Source organism: Physeter macrocephalus, chromosome 1 (assembly GCF_002837175.3).
Source record: "Physeter macrocephalus isolate SW-GA chromosome 1, ASM283717v5, whole genome shotgun sequence".
In the NCBI taxonomy this organism is placed as follows: domain Eukaryota; kingdom Metazoa; phylum Chordata; class Mammalia; order Artiodactyla; family Physeteridae; genus Physeter; species Physeter macrocephalus.
The window spans coordinates 89307491-89326753 of NC_041214.2; the positions used below are offsets into that span (position 1 = coordinate 89307491).

Genomic DNA, 19263 nt, shown 5'->3' on the forward strand with positions numbered 1-19263 from the left:
TAAAAGGGTATCAGGAAAAAAGATATCAGGAAGTTATATTCAGGTACAGTTTTTTTTTTAAATAAGTATTTTATTGAGGTTGAAGAATTGCTGGCAATTAAAAGAATAGTGCTAATTATGGCTTTCATCATTCTTTCAAGTATTTATTTAGCACCTACTTATGGTGCTCAACACTTGTTACTTCAAACTACCTTAATTTTCCAAGAGTGGTGCCTTACTCTGTTTCTTCTGATGTGGTCTTCCAATCAGTGTGTGTAACATATACCTGTTATTCATCAGCCATTGTAAGTGGCTGTATCTGTTGCATCATCATAAGACGCTTAAGCTTTGTGCTCTGATAAATTATGTTTTATTGAAGGGGGCTAATAGGATGAAAATAGCAAAATAATAATTTTTTTCAACAAATTGTAAATTATAAGAAGATAATTGGTTAATGTACAACCATTTTAATGATTCCCTTGTTCATTTTTGCTGTGAAATGCACTGAAAAATCTCAAAATGAGTTATAGTTCATGTGTTGGGAAGATTAAAAAATAATAAAACTAGAGAACAATGATGCCTTTGTCTGTTTTATGAATGGGAGAAATAGAAAGTTTATATTTAGCGCAGTTATTGCCCTGTTCATTCGAGAAGGACATTGATTTTAAATCCTTACCTTCAGGAATCTCTTAGGAAAATAAGGGAGTAAATTTAATAACAATTTTTTAAAATTAAAATGTTTTAATTTTACGACTTTTAAATAAACTGGAAATAGAGCAAGAATATAAAATGAAACTAGAGGTTTTTGTTTTGTTCTTTGAACTGTTTGAATGCCCACTTATTTCTTTGAATTTTTGAACCATTTTAAGAATTACTGAAATATGATTTTTAAAAATTCATATTAAAAGTACATTTATGAGTAATTGAAATCTCCCCCCCTTGACAGGAGTGAAATAATACCACTTTAGGGTAACTGTTTTACCTTGTTCTTCTCTTCTTGAATCTGCTGCAGCTTATTCACTTAACAAGAGGTAGAGGCCTTTTCTGGTTTTTGTTTTTGTTTTTGTTTTGTTTTTTAATCTACACCTTGTTAATATTTGGCCAGGGAAACAAGTCTTTGTAGCAATTGTATCTCTATCTTTTGGGCCAAAGTTTTAAATGTACACTTTCCTTCTGGCTATTTGGAATTGTATGTTAAGAAGTCCAAGACTAGAAGTGAAAAAAAGAGAAAATTCTGGCCTTTAGATTGTGTATTGGGAGAGGTATGGCATCTACATATTGATTCACTGAATTCTGCAAATTGTAACCAACATCACTTCTAATACCTACTTGTCGCCAAAAATAAGAAGAAGAAGAAGAAAAGTATTGAGTCCCTTCACTCCACAACAACCCTATGAAATTGGAAAGTCAGGGATGGCTGTTCAGACTTTACAGATGAAGAAATTATTGCTCAGAAAGTTTAGTGGTCACTTCAAGTCACTTAGCTAGACCTTCATTCATTCAACAAACATCTGCTGAGTATTCCTTTGGGGCTGGGTGGTGCATTGGACTCTGATGTGGCAAATACTCTCCCTATCCTCAGAGACTTGGATGAGGGAAGAAGCTAAAACTTAATTCCTGAGAATGGGATGTTGACACAGGCAAGGCTATTGGTCTTTCCAAATCCCAGAAAAGCATCAGTGATACCTAGGTAATGTGGAAGGCAGAGTTGAGCAGTGAGCTGAAAATAACAGGGTTGGTTCAAAGTCTGCATAAGAAGCCCCAAACAGGGCTTCCCTGGTGGCGCAGTGGTTGAGAATCTGCCTGCCAATGCAGGGGACACGGGTTCGAGCCCTGGTCTGGGAAGATCCCACATGCCGCGGAGCAACTAGGCCCGTGAGCCACAACTACTGAGCCTGCACGTCTGGAGCCTGTGCTCCGCAACTAGAGAGGCCGCGATAGTGAGAGGCCCGCGCACCGCAATGAAGAGTGGCCCCCACTCACTGCAACTAGAGAAAGCCCTCGCACAGCAACGAAGACCCAACACAGCCAAAAATAAATGAATAAATAAATAAAATTTATTAAAAAAAAAAAAAAGCCCCAAACAATGCATCCAGGTGACTAACCCCTTGTTCCACCCTACAAGAGACTCTGGAGAGACTGAACCAGAACCAATGGGTTCTGATTGAACCAATTCAGATCTTTCAGCCCCTTCCCCTATCCCATTCCCAAAATATTGGCAGTCAGGCTTATACCCTTAGGCGAGAGATTAAAAGATCCCTTTTAGGAGAACAAACTCCAGAAAAAAAAAAAAGTCCTACAATATATTTGAAGGGTCCACCAGCAAAAAGCTCAGCTGACAATCCTGTTAATTACTTTACAGTAAAGCCAAGTCAGCAGTTCCTCCAACATAACCCTCCACCCTCTCACCAATACATTACAGATATCCATCGTCCACCACACTGTATATATAGACAACATATCATGACTTGTTTTAATAGCTAAGGATCAGCAGACATTTGAGGAAAGCTTCCAACATGAATAAAAGAGAGATCAAAGCAAACAGGAGAAAAATTAGAGGAAGCAGATAATTCAGGAAGTCAGGGGAAGTAACTTCAGAAAAAATTAAATCTTCAGGCAGATGAGATGATATTGCTTCCACGAAACATGAACAAAATGCTATTTTTAAAATGGACTGTTCAGAGAACAAGCACAGGTCTTGGAAATTTAAAATATGATAGCTCAAATTAAATAATACATGGTCTAGAAGATAAGTGAGAAAAAGCTCTCAGCAAATAGAACAAAAGGATAAACAATGGACAATAGGAGAGAAATGATACAGAAATGAGAGAAGCAATCCAGGAAGTCTAACATGTAACTAGTGGGGATTCCAGGGAAAGAAAACCAATGGAAGGGATGATGCTATTTTTATATATGTGTATGATGTGTATGTATATATTTATGAAAATTTCCCAGAGTAAATGATGTGAATCCATTTGAAATGCCATGAATACCCTGCACAATAGAGAAAAAATAAAAGCCCAAGCCAAAGCACATCACTGTGAAATTTCATAACACTAAGGATAAAGAGAAGATTCTAAAAAGAGAATGGCATCAGCCTTCTCAATAACATCACTGAAAGCTAAAAGACAAAAGAGCAATACCTCCAATTTTGCCTAGAATTTTATCCCCAGCCAAAAGACAAATCTGACATGCAAGATTTCAAAAAAATTTTATGCCAGCATTTCCTTTTCTGGAAGCTATTAAAGTACATGCTCCAGCAAAACATAAGAAGAGGGGGAAAAAAAGCAACAACAACAGGAATTGGAGAAGATAAGAGATCATGAAAAACAGAAGATCCAACAGAAGAAGTCAAAGAGGGGCATCAAAATCTATCTCACTACAAGGATGTCATTGCTCTCAGTTGTAATAAAGTTCATATAGGATGAGAATGTTTTGTACATTGCAGTACTTAATAAATTTGATTATATAAATATATATATCAGTTCTCCGAATTTTAATATTCTGGGGTTATTCAGCTGTTCTTCATATGTTGGTGTTTCATCTCATGATCAGTTTTCTGAGAATGCACCGTTTATCAATGTTATGTGGACTACCAAAAAGCCAGAATATTGCGAGTGGAATCTTGTTTTAGACCCATGGATCTTTCATCTTTTTAACAGTTTTGTTAATGTATAATGAACTTAAAACAAAGTATACAATTTGACAAGTTTTGACATATGTCTCCATCCATGAAACATCATCACAATCATGATAATGAAAATATTTATCATTCCCAAAAGTTTACTCTTACCCCTTTGTAATCTCTCCTTCCCACCTCTCCCCTCTCTCCACCTCTTTCCCGTTTCCAGGGACTACTTGTATTGGTATCCTCTTATAAGGACACTTGACACTGGATTTAAGGCCCACCAGGATAATCCAAGACGATGATCTCATCTCAATATCCTTAATTACATTTGCAAAGACGCTTTTTCTAAGTAAAGTAACATTCACAGGTTCCAGAAATCGGGATGTCACCAATCACCAGTGGTGATTTTGGAGATCACCATTCAACCCACTACCTCACTAATCTGCTTTATGTCACATAAATTAGTTCGCGTTTTCCAGAATTTTATATAAACAATCAAACAATATGGTCTTTTGGGAGGGCCTCTGGCTTATTCCATTCAATATAATTATTCTGCGATTTATCCATGTTGATTCGTGTATCAATAGTTTATTCTTTTTTATTGCTGAATAGGAATTCATTGTTTGGAATATACCACAATTTGTTCATTCATTCACTGGCTGATAGATACCTATGGCTGTGTCCCCAGCACCTCATCCCTCCTCAAGTGGAAAAGAAAAAACTCTCCCTCCTCCACCCCTCCAGGCAAGGAAATGGCTGTTCCCGTGAGAGAGCTCACCTGGCCTTCAGAAGAAGCTGAATCAGGCACTCTCTGCCCCTCAGTCAGAGTTTGGGACCAGAGCTGTGTCCCAACCATCTTCTGCTACTAACTGGTTGTTAGCAGTGACTGTGGGCAAGTTGAACTGCCTCTCTGGGCTTCTCTGTCCTCATCAGAAAAATGAAGGGGTTGGATTAGAGGATCTCTGAGATAATATCTTACCTATGATCTCCAGTTTGGGTTATTTATACAGGAAAAAAAAAAAAAAACCCTCCTCTGCCATTCCCCTCAGGGCTGAAGTTGGTGGTTTCTGGGATTAATCAGTTGACTCAGATCTCTGCAGTGTCAGTGCTTTTCCTAACAAAGGGGAGAGGTGAGGATGGTAGGGCGGTTCAGAAACACTCCTGGTAGAAGCAGAGATCTGACTGATTAGGGCCCAGCTGCAGAAAGGGACACAGTGACTCCTGCTGCGTGCCTCTCAATCTCAAGGAAATGATTCTCAGGGACCAAGCTGGGGTCCTCAGCCCACCTTGGGATTGGGGAAGGGATGCAAGAGGAGACAGCACTGGCCACCATTCCACTGTAACCATTCTACCATTCTTACCTCCCCGCTTCCTTGCAGTTTCAGGGAGAATTCCTGTGTGAGGAGTTGCCTGCAGAAGCTGGAGGAGGAAGGGCTTTCTTTTGGCCTGCTTGGTACAGTGAGAGCTAGGGTAAGCAGGAGGCCTGGCTGGCTTTCATAAGTAAAAGTGTGGTTTGCTATTATTTGTTTGCTTGTTTTGTCTTGTATGCTGTGCCCCTCCCACTCATTCACTAGCTCAGCAGACCTGTATGCTGAGTGCAGGGGACACAGAGACGTGAGGCATGTCCCACCCCATTCTTACTGCTGAGTTCATTAGCCTAGAAGAGGAGACAGACAGAGCTAGTAAACAAGATGAGAAGTGCCAGAACAGAAAAAAGCCAGCCTTCAATGAAGAGGGTTAATGAGTATGTGGGAAGGAGGTCATGGAAAAATGCCAAGTCAGGAAAACAACCAGTCTAAACACAGGGCAAAGTACATTCAGTATAAATTTACTTACTTACAATTATTTCTCGTATTTGGAAAGTCCTTTATTGTTCTATAGATTCAATAAAAAGGGCAAAATAGTTTAGGAAGAAGCAATTTATAAGCTACCCAAAGGTCATCAGTCACAAAAGCTTACATCTCTTGCCTGTTTCTTGCTCGCCTTTCTGAACATGTGTTGGACAGGATGCTTCTCAGGCAGAGGTAAGATCCCAGATGCTGCTCCCTCTCTCCTGTGTCCTGCCCTCACTTAATTCTGCTCCTGAGTGTCCGCATTCACAGCCATGCCCCTCCCCTCGCTTTGCTACCCTGGGAACCGCTGCTCTCTGAAGGGTGGTTGGCCAGTTGGCTGAAGAAGAATAGGATCCCCCTTAGGAGGTCTGTGCCTCTGATAAGTGACAGCAAAGCGTTCCCGTTCCCATGTGGCAGTCCACACAGCATGGGGCAAATGATACCAGAAGTTCCAAGTAGAAGATTCCTTGTAAGACATAAATGTTTTAAACTGATTGATGGTAATTCAAATTTTCTCACAAATGCAGCCTTCCTCTCCCCGCTCCACTTATACTGTCTCTAAGAGAAACTTTAAATACACAGATAGGTTGAAGATAACAAAATGGAAAAAGATCTACCATGCAAACAAAACAATAAGCATTGTATAGCTGGTGTGGCCATATTGATATCAGACAAAATGGGCTTTAAGAAAAAGAGTATGAGCAGACAGACGGAGACGCTTCACAGTGATAAAATATCAATTCCATTAGAAAGTCATAACAGTCATGAGTGTGTATGTACCTAATATACATCTTCAAAATACATGAAGCAGATGTCACCCACACCGACACTAAAATGAGAGACGGGGTGGGGTTGGGTCTGGTTGCTGGTCAAGGCGAAGGGTGTAGTTTCAGAGCAAGAAGAACGTGACCTTCCCAGACCCTGGGGGGCCGGCCAGACACAGGAGGAGAATCCTGGGGAGGGGAGACAGAACCTGGATGGTGGGGAGCAGAGAATGGGTGTTTCATGGAGTTTTAGGCTAACACAGGAGCTCAGTAAATATTTGTTAAACTCATGACAAAATGGAAGCCTAAATCATGCTATTCAGATATAAGAGACTGAAGTTCCTCTGGCTGGATGAGGTGGGGAATGTGTCCACCCAGAAGGCGACTCAGCCTTAGAGCCACCCTGGCCGGTCACCCCTGCTCCTGAGACTTTTCCCATTGAGGCCCTCCCCCAAGGAGGTGCTGGAGTGGGTATCCTTCTCCTGTCTGAATCAGAAGAACAGAGAGCATCTGTATTGGAAATCTCCATGGAGTTGGCTTTGGGCTTTCCCAGACTTTAGCCAGTGAAGTGACTTTGCCTTCATAATCCAAGGAAATGTGCTTCTCTCTGGGTTTTCAGGTGAGGAATGAATCCTCGATTTCTGCCAATTGCCTCCTTTTCCAGAAGAATCTCTCTTCTTCCTCTCCCCCATCCAGAGCAGCATGGCCCAAGAGCTTGGATACTGGGTATCCTATAGATCTGGGTTTGACTCTCAGGTCTTCCCCTTATTTTCTGACTATGTGACCTTGTCAAATATTACCCAAGCCTGCTTCTTCCTCTGTGAAATGGGGAAAATAATGCCTGCCTTGCAGGGGCATTTCATGAAAATGTATGTAAAGTGCCAAGCACATAAAAACTTCAAGGTAGGGTGTCCAAAAGATGGACCCATTAAAAAGCTCGAGATACCATTTCTTCTCCCACCCCAGGCTCTTAACATAAACACTAGTTTTGTCTCTTTAGTAAAAAGAATTTCTTGGGAATTCCCTGGTCGTCCAGTGATTAGGACTTGGTGCTCTCACTGCCAGGGGCCCGGGTTCAGTCCCTGGTTGGGGGACTAAGATCCTGCAAGCTGGGTGGAGCAGCCGGCCAGAAAAAAAAATAAAATAAAAGTTAGCTTATAGGCAGCCCCAAGGGTAAGATGTATTATCTAGTGGATACAAATATCAATATTTTTTAATAATTAAAAAAATATTTGGGGCTTCCCTGGTGGCGCAGTGGTTGCGCGTCCGCCTGCCGATGCAGGGGAACCGGGTTCGCGCCCCGGTCTGGGAGGATCCCACGTGCCGCGGAGCGGCTGGGCCCGTGAGCCATGGCCGCTGGGCCTGCGCGTCCGGAGCCTGTGCTCCGCAAAGGGAGAGGCCACGACAGAGGGAGGCCCGCATACCACAAAAAAAAAAAAAAAAAAATATTTGGCTATGCCAGGTCTTAGCTGCGGCATGTGGGATCCTCGCTGCTGCGTTTGGGATCTCTTTTTTTTAGTTGCAGCATGCAGGATCTAGTTCCCTGACCAGGGATTGAACCTGGTCCCCCTGCATTGGGAGCGAGGAGTCCCAACCACTGGACCACCAGGGAAGTCCCACAAATATCAATTTTTAAGAAATATATTATTTTGTAATAGAGAAGAAATAATTCCTCAGGTACTATCAGAGCTTAAATGAAATTTTCCATAAATCTTCCAATGCCTATTTAGCCTAAGGAAATAACTGGTTGGGTACTCAAAGATGTTATATAAAAGGATGATCGCTGCAGTGTTGTTTGTAGAAGTCAAGCTTAGAATCAAATTATGACTATTGAGGATTATAAGATTAAATAAGTTATAGGAATTTTTTACAATACAAAATTTTTTACAATATTTTACAAAAGTGTAGCCTTTAAGAAGATTCTGTAGAAATATATTAATTGCATGGAAAAGTGTTCTTACTGTACTAAGTGAATAAAATAAATTATAAATTAGCATTGTAGTGTGGTTCCATTTTTATTATATATGTGCATGATATTTGAATGGACATATGTTAAGTGTGAAGTGTTTATCCCTGGGTGTGGGAGCATGGATAGCTTTTATTTTTATGCATAACTATCTTCTAATTTTCCCACAATGAACATGTATTATATGTATATAAGATAAGGGGAAATGAACATGCAATCCTTTTTATCCTTATTTTATTTTATTTTATTTATTTATTTATTTTGTGGTATGCGGGCCTCCCCCTGCTGTGGCCTCTCCCGTCGCGGAGCACAGGCTCCGGACGCGCAGGCCCAGCGGCCATGGCTCACGGGCCCAGCCGCTCCGCGGCACGTGGGATCCTCCCAGACCGGGGCGCGAACCCGGTTCCCCTGCATCGGCAGGCAGACGCGCAACCACCGCGCCACCAGGGAAGCCCTATCCTTATTTTAGACATTTCAGCACCCTTTTGATTTTTCAAATTTGGTTTCTTCAAGGCCATCTCTTAAGAAGATACAGGAACAAAGTTATATATAGGTGAACGACTTAAAATGGATATTAAAGGCAGTCTTTTTTTAAAAATATCTTGTTAGATATTGTATTTTTTAAAAACTTGTTTATTTATTTATTTTTGGCTGTGTTGGGTCTTTGTTGCTGCACGCGGGCTTTCTCTAGTTGTGGTGAGCAGGGGCTACTCTTTGTTGTGGTGCATGGGCTTCTCATTGCGGTGGCTTCTCTTGTTGTGGAGCACGGGCTCTAGGCACGCAGCCTTCAGTAGTTGTGGCGCGCGGGCTCAGTAGTTGTGGCTCGAGGGCTCTAGGGCGCAGGCTCAGTAGTTGTGGCACACGGGCTTAGTTGCTCCGCGGCATGTGGGATCTTCCCGGACCAGGGCTCGAACGCGGGTCCCCTGCATTGTCAGGCAGATTCTTAACCACTGTGCCACCAGGGAAGCCCCTCAAAAGCAGTCTTGAATTTTTTTTTCACACAAAAAAGAGGTGTGAATGAAGGGGAAACAGATGTCCCTACTCTGTTTTAGTATTTTGTTTGTTTGGTTTTTTTTAGAAACCACAGATAACACTGTGGCCTCCCCTCAGGTGATTGCTTTGTAAAGCCCCAAGTCCTTTTCCTTGTTCCAGTTGCTTAAGACAACAGGCCCCAAATGGAGTCACTTATGCTAACCACACATCACCAAACCGGGACTTAATATTTAACTTAATTATAGTTTCAGCTCTCCCCGAAATGGAATCTTAAACCAGTCAACCAGGAATTACTTGGTCAGCACTAGTGAGGTAATCTGTTCGTTAGAGCCCTGCCATCCCCTAAAGGAAAGTGTCCTTGCCACAGCCAATCCACTTTTTGCTAGTATAACTTCCTTGCCCCCATTCCCTCCTATAAAAGTTTTTCATTTTGTACAGCTCATTGGAACGCCTTTCTATCTGCTACATGGGATGCTGCCTGCTCCATGAATTGTTGAATAAAGCCAACAAGATCTTCAAAGTTTACTCAGTTGAATATTGTTTTCTAACATAGTATACTCACTGCAGGGTGAGATGCTCAAGTCACCAGCACAGAGCACTTATCCCAATGGCTCTAGGACTTAGTTTCCTGGGTATCTCAAAACTGGGAAAAGGGCACAGGATAACAGATACAAATCTGTCCCTGGAAAGAAGATATCTATTTATCCTATCATAAATGAATAAAAGTCTTCTGATTTAAAAATGGTTCCCGGGAATTCCCTGGTGGTCCAGTGGTTAGGACTCTGTACTCTCACTGCCGAGGACCTGGGTTCAATCCCTGGTGGGGGAACTAAGAAAAAAAAAAAAATTCCTGAGAATTTGCCTAGCACGGATATTCCCTGAAAAACTGATTAAATGCCTTTAAACATTTATTGAGTAAATGTCCTAGGTTTGGTAAGAGAAAAAAATAATAAAATAGGGTCCTTGCCTTAAAGGAGTCTGAAGCCTAGTTGGGGCAGACCAACATATAAGTAAATAATTGTAAAAAAATATATGAGAAAGGTCATAACCGATTTTTGAACCAAGTGATAATAGCACTTGGACATGATAACTTGAGGTTTTAGGGATGAATGGGAAAAAGCGCTACCAAGCCAGAGGAAGTATCAGGAGGAGGAGAAAATTGTGTGTCACAGCTTTGAACAGCCAAGTTATTTGGGCAGAAAGATCAGTTTCTCTCCTTGAAAAACTGATGACCAGACTTTGTATACAGGGTACTTCAATGTACCACAGTCTGGTACACCCAGTGAGCGCTTCCCATCAGGGTACCATAGTGAATGCTTGTCTAGGAAGCAGGTTCGAAAATTCAACTGAGGTGTTTGTAGAAAATTATCAGATATCTCCAGGGCTTCAAGAAACATTTAAGATAGAACTCAAGTACGGCTTCAGCCAAGCGGTTTTCTCAAACACTTAAAAGTGTTACCTTTTGCTAATTGTGTTACTCAACCTGCTTACAATAATTTATACGGCTCGGATCTTTCCGGGTGTGTGGGGGGATAGGTGGGGCGAGGAATGGAACCAATAATGGCAGGCAAGATAGAGGCCAAGAGGGAGACGTCAGATCGCAACCTCCAATTTCTTTTTATTTATTTTTGGCTGCGTTGGGTCTTTGCTGCTGCCTGGGCTTTCTCTAGTTGCCATGATCAGGGGCTACTCTTCCTTGCGGTGTGCGGGCTTCTCATTGCAGTGGCTTCTCTTGTTGCCCAGCCCCGGCTCTAGGCGTGCGGGCTTCAGTAGTAGTGGCACAAGGTCTAAGTAGTTGTGGCTCACAGGCTCTAGAACACAGGCTCAGTAGTTGTGGCTCACGGACTTAGTTGCTCGGACCAGGGCTCAAACCCGTGTCCCCTGCGCTGGCAGGCAGATTCTTAACCACTGCGCCACCAGATAAGTCCCAACCTCCGATTTCTTTTGAGTTTCAATTTTCCTTTAGGTGATCACAGACCTGAACGGTTCCAGTACCTACTCTGATCTTAACCTTCCTCTTGCCTTTCTCTCTTTCTCTCTCTCAACCAGTTCTCCCGGATTCCTGGGTCTCCTGGCTTAGCAGCTGACCACTTCCCTTGTAGGTCCGCCCTTGTTTCCTAGCCCCATCCCCAATTTCAGCCCTTGCCCAGGAGCCCTCTCTGCCTCCGCAGTAACCGCGAGCGAGGCCCGGCCGGGTGGGGAGGCCGCATGCCCGGGGGCGGGGCCTGGCCTCGGCCGCGGGTGGAGGGGCGGGCTCGGCTGGGCGAGGCGGCGCAGGCGCTCTGTGCCGCCGTACTGAAGCGCAGCTATGGAACAGGCGCCTCTCGACCCCGAGCGGCGTTTGCAGCCTGCGCCCCTAGAGCCGCTGGGCCTCCCTGACGCTGGGCTGGAGTCTGTGGTCGGTGAGGAAGCGGAGGGGCCCCGGGACGAGGGCCCCGGGGACGGCACGGTGAGGAGAAGAAGCGGCAGAGGTCGCCCGGCCTGTGTCGGGGCCTAGCGGGCAAGGCTGGGCTGGTCTAGCCTGGCCGGGGTCGGTGGGCTCGGCCGAGAGGCCCCGCGGTGACTGGGAAGCGGGGTGGAAAGGCCGGGCCAGAGGTGCAGAGGGGGGAGGCTCAGGGGAAAAAGGGGGTCCTGAGTAGGGGGCGAGCGCCGGGCGCTGCAGGACCACGGGAAGGGTGGAGGGGGCGCGGCGAAGGGAGCGGAGGGCTTTCTGTGGGTGCGGCTCGGCGGGCGTGGAGATGGGGCCCGGGAAGTGCCAGGCTGGCGTAGGTGCGGTTTTCAGTGTCGGGGAACCTGGGAGTTTGGACCTGAAGAGGAACGCTGATGTTTCTGGCATCTTGTAAGGGGTTGTGTGGAGGAGAAGGCTTAACGGAGGCACCGTGGGCAGTGGCAGCAGTGTTTGAGAAGGAAGAGAATGGGGGACTTGCAGAGCAAGTCTGGGGCAGTAAGGGTGGTTGGCTTGGTGTCACCATCAGGAGATGGAGCAAAGTGTTAGAGTCATGAAAAAGTACAAGTGAAAAAGTTTTTTTAAAAACTCCTTATTTGACTGTAATTTCTTCATTTGGGGTCGGTGCTGTATCTCCCATTGGAGACGTGTCATGGATATCCCATGTATCTGCTTTGCGAAGCTCCTTTGGTAATTAGTGATTTTCATTTGCTTGAGGAAAGGAGAAAATGCATCATTTTATATTTGTAATTGCTTTCATTCCGAAGTGTTTTCGGGCATAATGCAAGATGGGTAGACCAGGTTGAACTGAAGCGATTCAGAAACTTAGTGGAGTACTTCTCATCAGACCACCCTAATCAGAGTGTACATTGCTCATCCATTTTGCTTCTTTTTCTGAAACAGGTGTTAGTGCTAATGCAAAACTACCCGTCCTTATGGTCAATGGATAAAGAAAAGTTAAAGTTGTTTGCTGACTGAAGCTAGAAAGACTTAACTAGCTAGGAACTTCAACATAGGAGTTGAACGTTTTGCCTACTTGGGGGAAATGTCGAGATATATAGGATAGCATGAAGACTTTTATGGGTGAATTTTAAGTTTTTCATTTAATTTCTTCCCAAATTCTAGAATTATTTGTGGAGAGGTCAGTATCTCATATGAAATGTGAGAGAAGTGTGTGTATTCTGTAGTGCATAAACTTGGCTCTTAAATGATTTGCTTTTTTAATGAAGGTTCCCATCTGTGGCTTAGTTTTTCTGTTCTCTTAAAAAGAAAGGGAGGGAGGGAGGGAGGAAGGAAGGAAGGAACTTTTATCGTGAAGTATACCATTAATACAGAGAAGGGTCTCACAAAATAATTATCAGTTCCTTTGAAGCCTCCATATATTCTCCTGGGTTACATCCACTCCCTCCACCACAGAAGTAATCTATATTCTGAATTTTGTATTAAAATTCTCTAGCTTTTAAAAAATAATCTTATGGTAAGTGTCCCTAAACAATATGTTGTTTAGTTTTACTTGATTTTGAAATTTACATAAGTGGACTAGTTTTACTATGACTTCCTTTCTTTGCTCTATAATGTTTTGAGGATTCATTGAAAATGTAGCTTAGTTCATTTATACTCATGGCTCTATAGTATGCCATTTTATAGATATTCTACAGTTGATTTCTCTTTTCTTCTGTTTACAGACACTGGCGTTGTTGCAAGATTCTTGCTATTTCTAAAAGTTACTACTACCATGAACTTCTTCCTGCATATTCTTGGCGCAAATGTCTCATATAAACTTAACAGTGGGATTGCTGGATTACAGGGTGGTAGCATAGGATATAGGGTAGTAGGTAGTGCCAAATTGTTTTTTAGAGTGAATATACCAATTTATATTCCCATTGATAGTGCCTCATGCTCTCTGTTCTTATCAACACTTAATATTTTCAGACTTTAAATTATTTGCCAATCTTGTGGATATGTGTTAAAGCAATTTTAGATTGTTTCAAAAGGTAAGAATCATATCTTTTGTTAGCTACATCATGAGTTTAATTTTGATTATGACAATGAACATTTTGGTAATTTTTTTGTGAAAGCCTTTGGATACTTAATTAACTAATATGAAGTTGCAACTATAGTATAAAATCCATTTATGTTTATTTATAAGTGATTATAAATATCTTATTAAAAAAACCCTATGTGTTCAGTTTAAGATATTTGAAAACCCAAGTATGCCATCATACAGCAAAAGTTGTAGTTACACAGTATTACCTGACTCTTCAGTAAATATGTGTTGCAGGAGACCATTTGTTATTGCCCAAACTTAAGAGTTTCCTCAAACAACTATGTAATTTAGTAATTTATAGAGATATAAGCCATTTGGACAAATATTTCAGAATCACCAGGAGTTTAAAAACACACATTCAGGACTTCCCTGGTGGCGCAGTGGTTAAGAATCTCTCTGCCAATGCCGGGGACACGGGTTCGAGCACTGGTCCGGGAAGATCCCACATGCCACGGAGCAACTAAGCCCGTGAGCCACAACTACTGAGCCTGCGCTCTAGAGCCCGTGCTCTGCAGCAAAAGCCACCGCAATGAGAAGCCCACGCACTGCAACAAAGACCCAACTCAGCCAAAAATAAATAAAAATAAAATAAATTTATTTAAAAAAAAACACACACATTCACATGTACTGTGTACGTTGTCCCTTCCTCCTAAAAGATTCCCCAGTCTCCTCCTTAGAAGGTCTGCTCGTTTTCCCTCTTCGTATCCCCTCTTCCACTCCAGTCCATCCCCAGTTGAGAAGTATTGCAGTAACCACAGCCAGGCTGCTACTGTTACTGGTAGATAGGAATGTGGTCTGGGCAGACATGCAAGTTACATTTGTTGTTTGTGCTAGGCACAGTAAGGCTCTACTTTTCATTTAATTTTCAGAATTCCCCCCAAAAGACATATAAAGATGAGGAAGCAGAGGCTCAGAGAGAAGTGATTTGGCCAAAGTCACAAGCTAGTTAGTGGCATGGCTGGGATTTGAGCCCAGGTCTGCCTGGCGTTGATATCAGTGCTTTGTTCATTAAGGCATGCAGCTTCGTTCCAAAAAAAAAAAGTTAAAAATAGTCTTGTAAATTTTAAAATACTGTACTTAAAATTTTTTCCTTTAGTTAAGATTAAGTTGTTATGAAGAAGAAAAAAGGTCTAAACGATGTGTTGATTTATCAGTTTTTCACCACAAAGATACCTATGCAGATAGTGGGCAGAGATGGCAAAAAGCCTCATCAGCCTTATTTTTGACTGCACATTTTGGATGGAGAGGAAATTGTACCAGTTGCCCTACACCTAGGGGTAATGGAAACAAGCACTGTCTAAGGGTTGCAAATCTTTTCTGGTTTTAAACGTCACTAATTAAGATTCTTTAAATTCTGTTGTAAACTCTTTTTCTGTATTCTCTTATTTTTCTTTCTGTGAGTCTTCATCCTCTTCCTTTCCATTGTCTAATTAGAAATCTCCTTTCTTTTCATACTTTTTCCTTACAAGGAAGAGTGTATTTTTTTAAGTATTATCAGTTTTATTTAAAGTCATTTAGAATATGAAAAATGAGAGATGAATTCAGTCTCCAAGAGAGTAGTAATTAGTCCTGGCAGAAGAGAGAGGAAATAGCAAGGGAATGGATGTAAAAATACTTTTTTAGGCTGGAAGATTCCATTGAGTTGGCAGTTAACAGTATTTGCTCAGAGAAGAACCACTGCCTGAGGGATTCATAATGATTTTTGTAGGGAGAGGGGTCTAGGCCTAGGAGTGCTGGTTGTGGCTAAGACTGCTTGAGCAACCGATGCTTGAAAATGCCTATACACAATTAGCACCTTCCCAGGTTGGCAGCAGAGAGCTGAGTGGAGGAGGCCAGAACTGTGGGGAAGGTTTGAGTCATTTGTGGGTGAAGATACCATGAAAAAGGAAAAGAAAATGTATAGGCATAGTTACAGAATTTATCAGTTTAGTAGCAGATAATTAAGTCATTCTCAAGAATGTTTTCCTCATTTTCTACCTCAGCAGCTCTCAGATTTTTTTTGAAGGCGACTCACAGTACAAAGTACATTTTTACGTCATAGTATACATATACTTGTGTACATAAGCATTGTTGCAGGAAACAATACTTAACCATTTCTTCACGTATATTTCTCTCTTCTTTTTCTTTTTTTAATTAATTTATTATTATTATTATTTTCTTTGGCTGCATTGGGTCTTCGTTGCTGTGCGTGGGCTTTCTCGAGTTGCGGCGAGCGGGGGTTACTCTTCGTTGCAGTGCAGTGGCTTCTCGTTGCAGAGCATGGGCTCTAGGCACGCGGGCTCAGTAGTTGTGGCTTGCGTCCTCTAGAACGCAGGCTCAGTAGTTGTGGCACAGGGGCTTAGTTGCTCCGCGGCCTGTGGGATCTTCCCAGACCAGGGCTCGAACCCGTGTCCCTTGCATTGGCAGGAGGATTCTCAACCAATGCACCACCAGGGAAGTCCCTTCAGTTTGGGTTTGCCTGATGTTTTCTCATGATTAAATTCAGCTTATGCTTCTTTGGCAGAAATTGCCACTAAAGTGATGCTGTGTTCTTCTAATTGCTTCTTACCAGTTTGCACACGATTAGGTTTGGTCACTTTTTTTTTTTTTTTTTTTTTTTTTTGCTGTATGCGGGCCTCTCACTGTCGTGGCCTCTCCCGTTGCGGAGCACAGGCTCCAGACGTGCAGGCTTAGCGTCCATGGCTCACGGTCCCAGCCGCTCCGCGGCATGGGGGATCTTCCTGGACCGGGGCATGAACCTGTGTCCCCTGCATCAGCAGGCAGACTCTCAACCACTGCGCCACCAGGGAAGCCCGGTTTGGTCACTTTTTCTGCCAGTCTTCTCCAATATAAAGTTACTCTTTTTCCCTTTGTAATTAATTTTTTGTGGACATAATTTTTTTCTTCTAGTTTTATTGAGATATAATTGGCATACAGCACTATATATGTTTAAGGCATACAGCATTATGATTTGACTTGCAGTCTTCATGAAATGAGCATCCATCAGCTCATATAGATAGAAAATTTAATAAATAGAAAAGAATTTTTTTTTTCCTTGTGATGAGAACTCATAGGATTTACTCTCTTAATGACACTAATAGGGGCTTCTCTGGTGGTGCGGTGGTTAAGGATCTGCCTGCCAATGCAAGGGACATGGGTTTGAGCCCTGGTCTGGGAAGATCCCACATGCCGCAGAGCAACTAAGCCTGTGAGCCACGACTACTGAGCCCACCCACTGCAACTACTGAAGCCCATGCACTCTAGGGGCCCACGTGCCGCAACTACTGAGCCTGCGTGCTGCAACTACGGAAGCCTGTGCGTTTAGAGGCTGCGCTCCACAACAAGAGAAGCCCCTGCTTGCAGCAACTAGAGAAAGCCCACGTGCAGCAAGGAAGACCCAACGCAGCCAAAAAAAAAAAAAAAAAAAGAAAACAACCCTTATAAATAACATACAGCAGTGTTAATTATATTTATCATGTTGTACGTTCCATCCATAGTACTTATTTATCTTATAACTGGAAGTTTGTACCTTTTGACTGCTTTCATCCAGTTCTTTTTTCCCCCATACCTCGCCTCTGGTACCACAAATCTGATCTCTTTTTGTGGGGACATACGTTGAAACTATGAAAATATCTTGTTCCTCATCAAAATTTCTGTTTGTCTGTTTCATTATGGACTCATGGATTTTATTTTATTTTTTAAACTTTATTAAGGTATAATTATATACTGTAAAATTCAGTCATTATAAGTATATAAATTCAGTAATTTTTAGTAAATTTGCAGAGTTGCACAACCATCACTGCAACCTAGTTTTAGAGCATTTCTGTCATTCCCCCAAATTCCTTCTTCCCACCCTTAGCCCTAGGCAACCACTGTCTGCTTTCTTTATAAATTTGTCTTTTGTATATTTCATATAAATGGAATCATATACTCTGTTGTCTTTTGAGTCTGCCTTATAATGTTTTTGAGGTTCATCCATATTATAACATGTATTAGTCATTTCTTTTTGTTACTGAATAATAGTCAATTGTATAGATATATCACATTTTGTGTATTCACCATTTGATGGAAGTGGGGTTATTTTCAGTTTTTAGCTATTATGAATATTACTGCTATGATGAATATTTATTCCTGTGCAAGTCTTTGTGGGGATATATCTTTACAGTTCTCTTGAGTTAGACTTGTAGGAGTGTAATTGCTGGGTTATATGGTAAGTTTATGTTTACTTTTTAAGAAACTGCCACTGTTTTCCAAAGTGACTGTACCATTTAACATTACCACCAGCAATTATGAGGCTCACATTTCTCCACATCCTTGCCAGCACTTGGCATTGTCTATCTTTCTGATTATGGCCATTCTAGTGGGTGTGAAGTGGTTTTAATTTGCATTTTTCTAATGACTCATGGTGTTGAGCATCTTTTCATGTGCTTATTGCCATTTGTACATCTTCTCTGGTGAAATTCTATTCATATCTTTTGCTTATTTTAAAATTGGGTGGTTTTCGTTTTTACTGAGTTGTATATACGTGTTGTTCAGGTATTCTGGATACAAGTTTTTTCTTTTTTTAATCAGATAATGAGATTTGCAGATTTTTTTTTCCCCTAGGCTGTGGCTTTTTTCTTTTTCTTAATGGTGTCTTTACGAGAGCAAAAATTTTTAATTTTGACAAAGTCCAGTATATCAATTTTTTTTCTTTTATGGGTTGTGGTTTTGGTATTGTATCTAAGAACTCTTTGCTTATCCCAAGATCACGATGAGTTTCTCCTTTGTTTTCCTCTAGAAGTTTCAGTTTTAGCTTTTTTTTGGCCATGCCGAGTGGCTTGCAGGATCTTAGTTCCCCGACTAGGGATTGAACCCAGGCCCTCGACAGTGAAAGTGCAGAGTCCTAACCACTGGACCACCAGGGAATTCCCCAGTTTTAGCTTTTATATCTGAGTATGTTAGCCATTTTGAGTTAATTTCTGTGTACTGTGTGAGTAAAGGGTCTACTTTTTTTTTTTTTTTTTTTGCCTGTGGCTATTCAGTTGTCCCTGCACTGTATGTTGAAAAGATTCTCCATTCTCTGTTGACTTGCCTTGGTGTGTTTATTAAAATCAGTTGATCTTAAATGTATGGGTTTATTTCTGGATTCTCAGTTCTGTTCCATTGATCTCTATGTCTGTACTGCCAATACCCCACTGTCTTGATTAGTTTAGCTTTTTAATAAATTTTGAATAGTGTAGGTCCTGCAACTTGTTATTTTTCAAAATTGTTTTGGCTATTCTAGGTCCTTTGTATTTCCTTATAAGTTTTAGGAACAGAGTATCAGTTTCTACAAAAAAATATCCTGCTGGGATAAAGTATTTTTAAAGGAACAATATGTTAGTATGTTTTATAATATTTCAAACATGTCCTGTATGCGTGATGCTTCTTTATCATTTGGACTTTATTATTGTGAAATCTAGGACAAATCTGGTCTTTATTCTTTTATAGTGGTCTTGTTTTTTATTTTTCTGCCTTAATCTTCTTAGGATTTTTTTTTAACATCTTTATTGGAGTATAATTGCTTTACAATGTTTTGTTAGTTTCTGCTGTATGACAGTAAATCAGCTATATGTATACATATATCCCCATATCCCCTCCCTCTTGC

General features: G+C 41.7%; 1 protein-coding gene across 1 annotated transcript in view; it reads left to right on the top strand.

Moving 5' to 3' along the window:
- Positions 1-11438: 11438 nt before the first annotated feature.
- Positions 11439-19263, top strand: part of SNX4 (sorting nexin 4) — a 67993-nt gene continuing 60168 nt past the window's right edge. Inside the window, exon 1 of the mRNA XM_024124346.2 lies at positions 11439-11611. Coding sequence (XP_023980114.1) covers positions 11471-11611 — 141 coding nt within the window. The 5' untranslated portion in view covers positions 11439-11470. The remainder of the gene's footprint in view (positions 11612-19263) is intronic.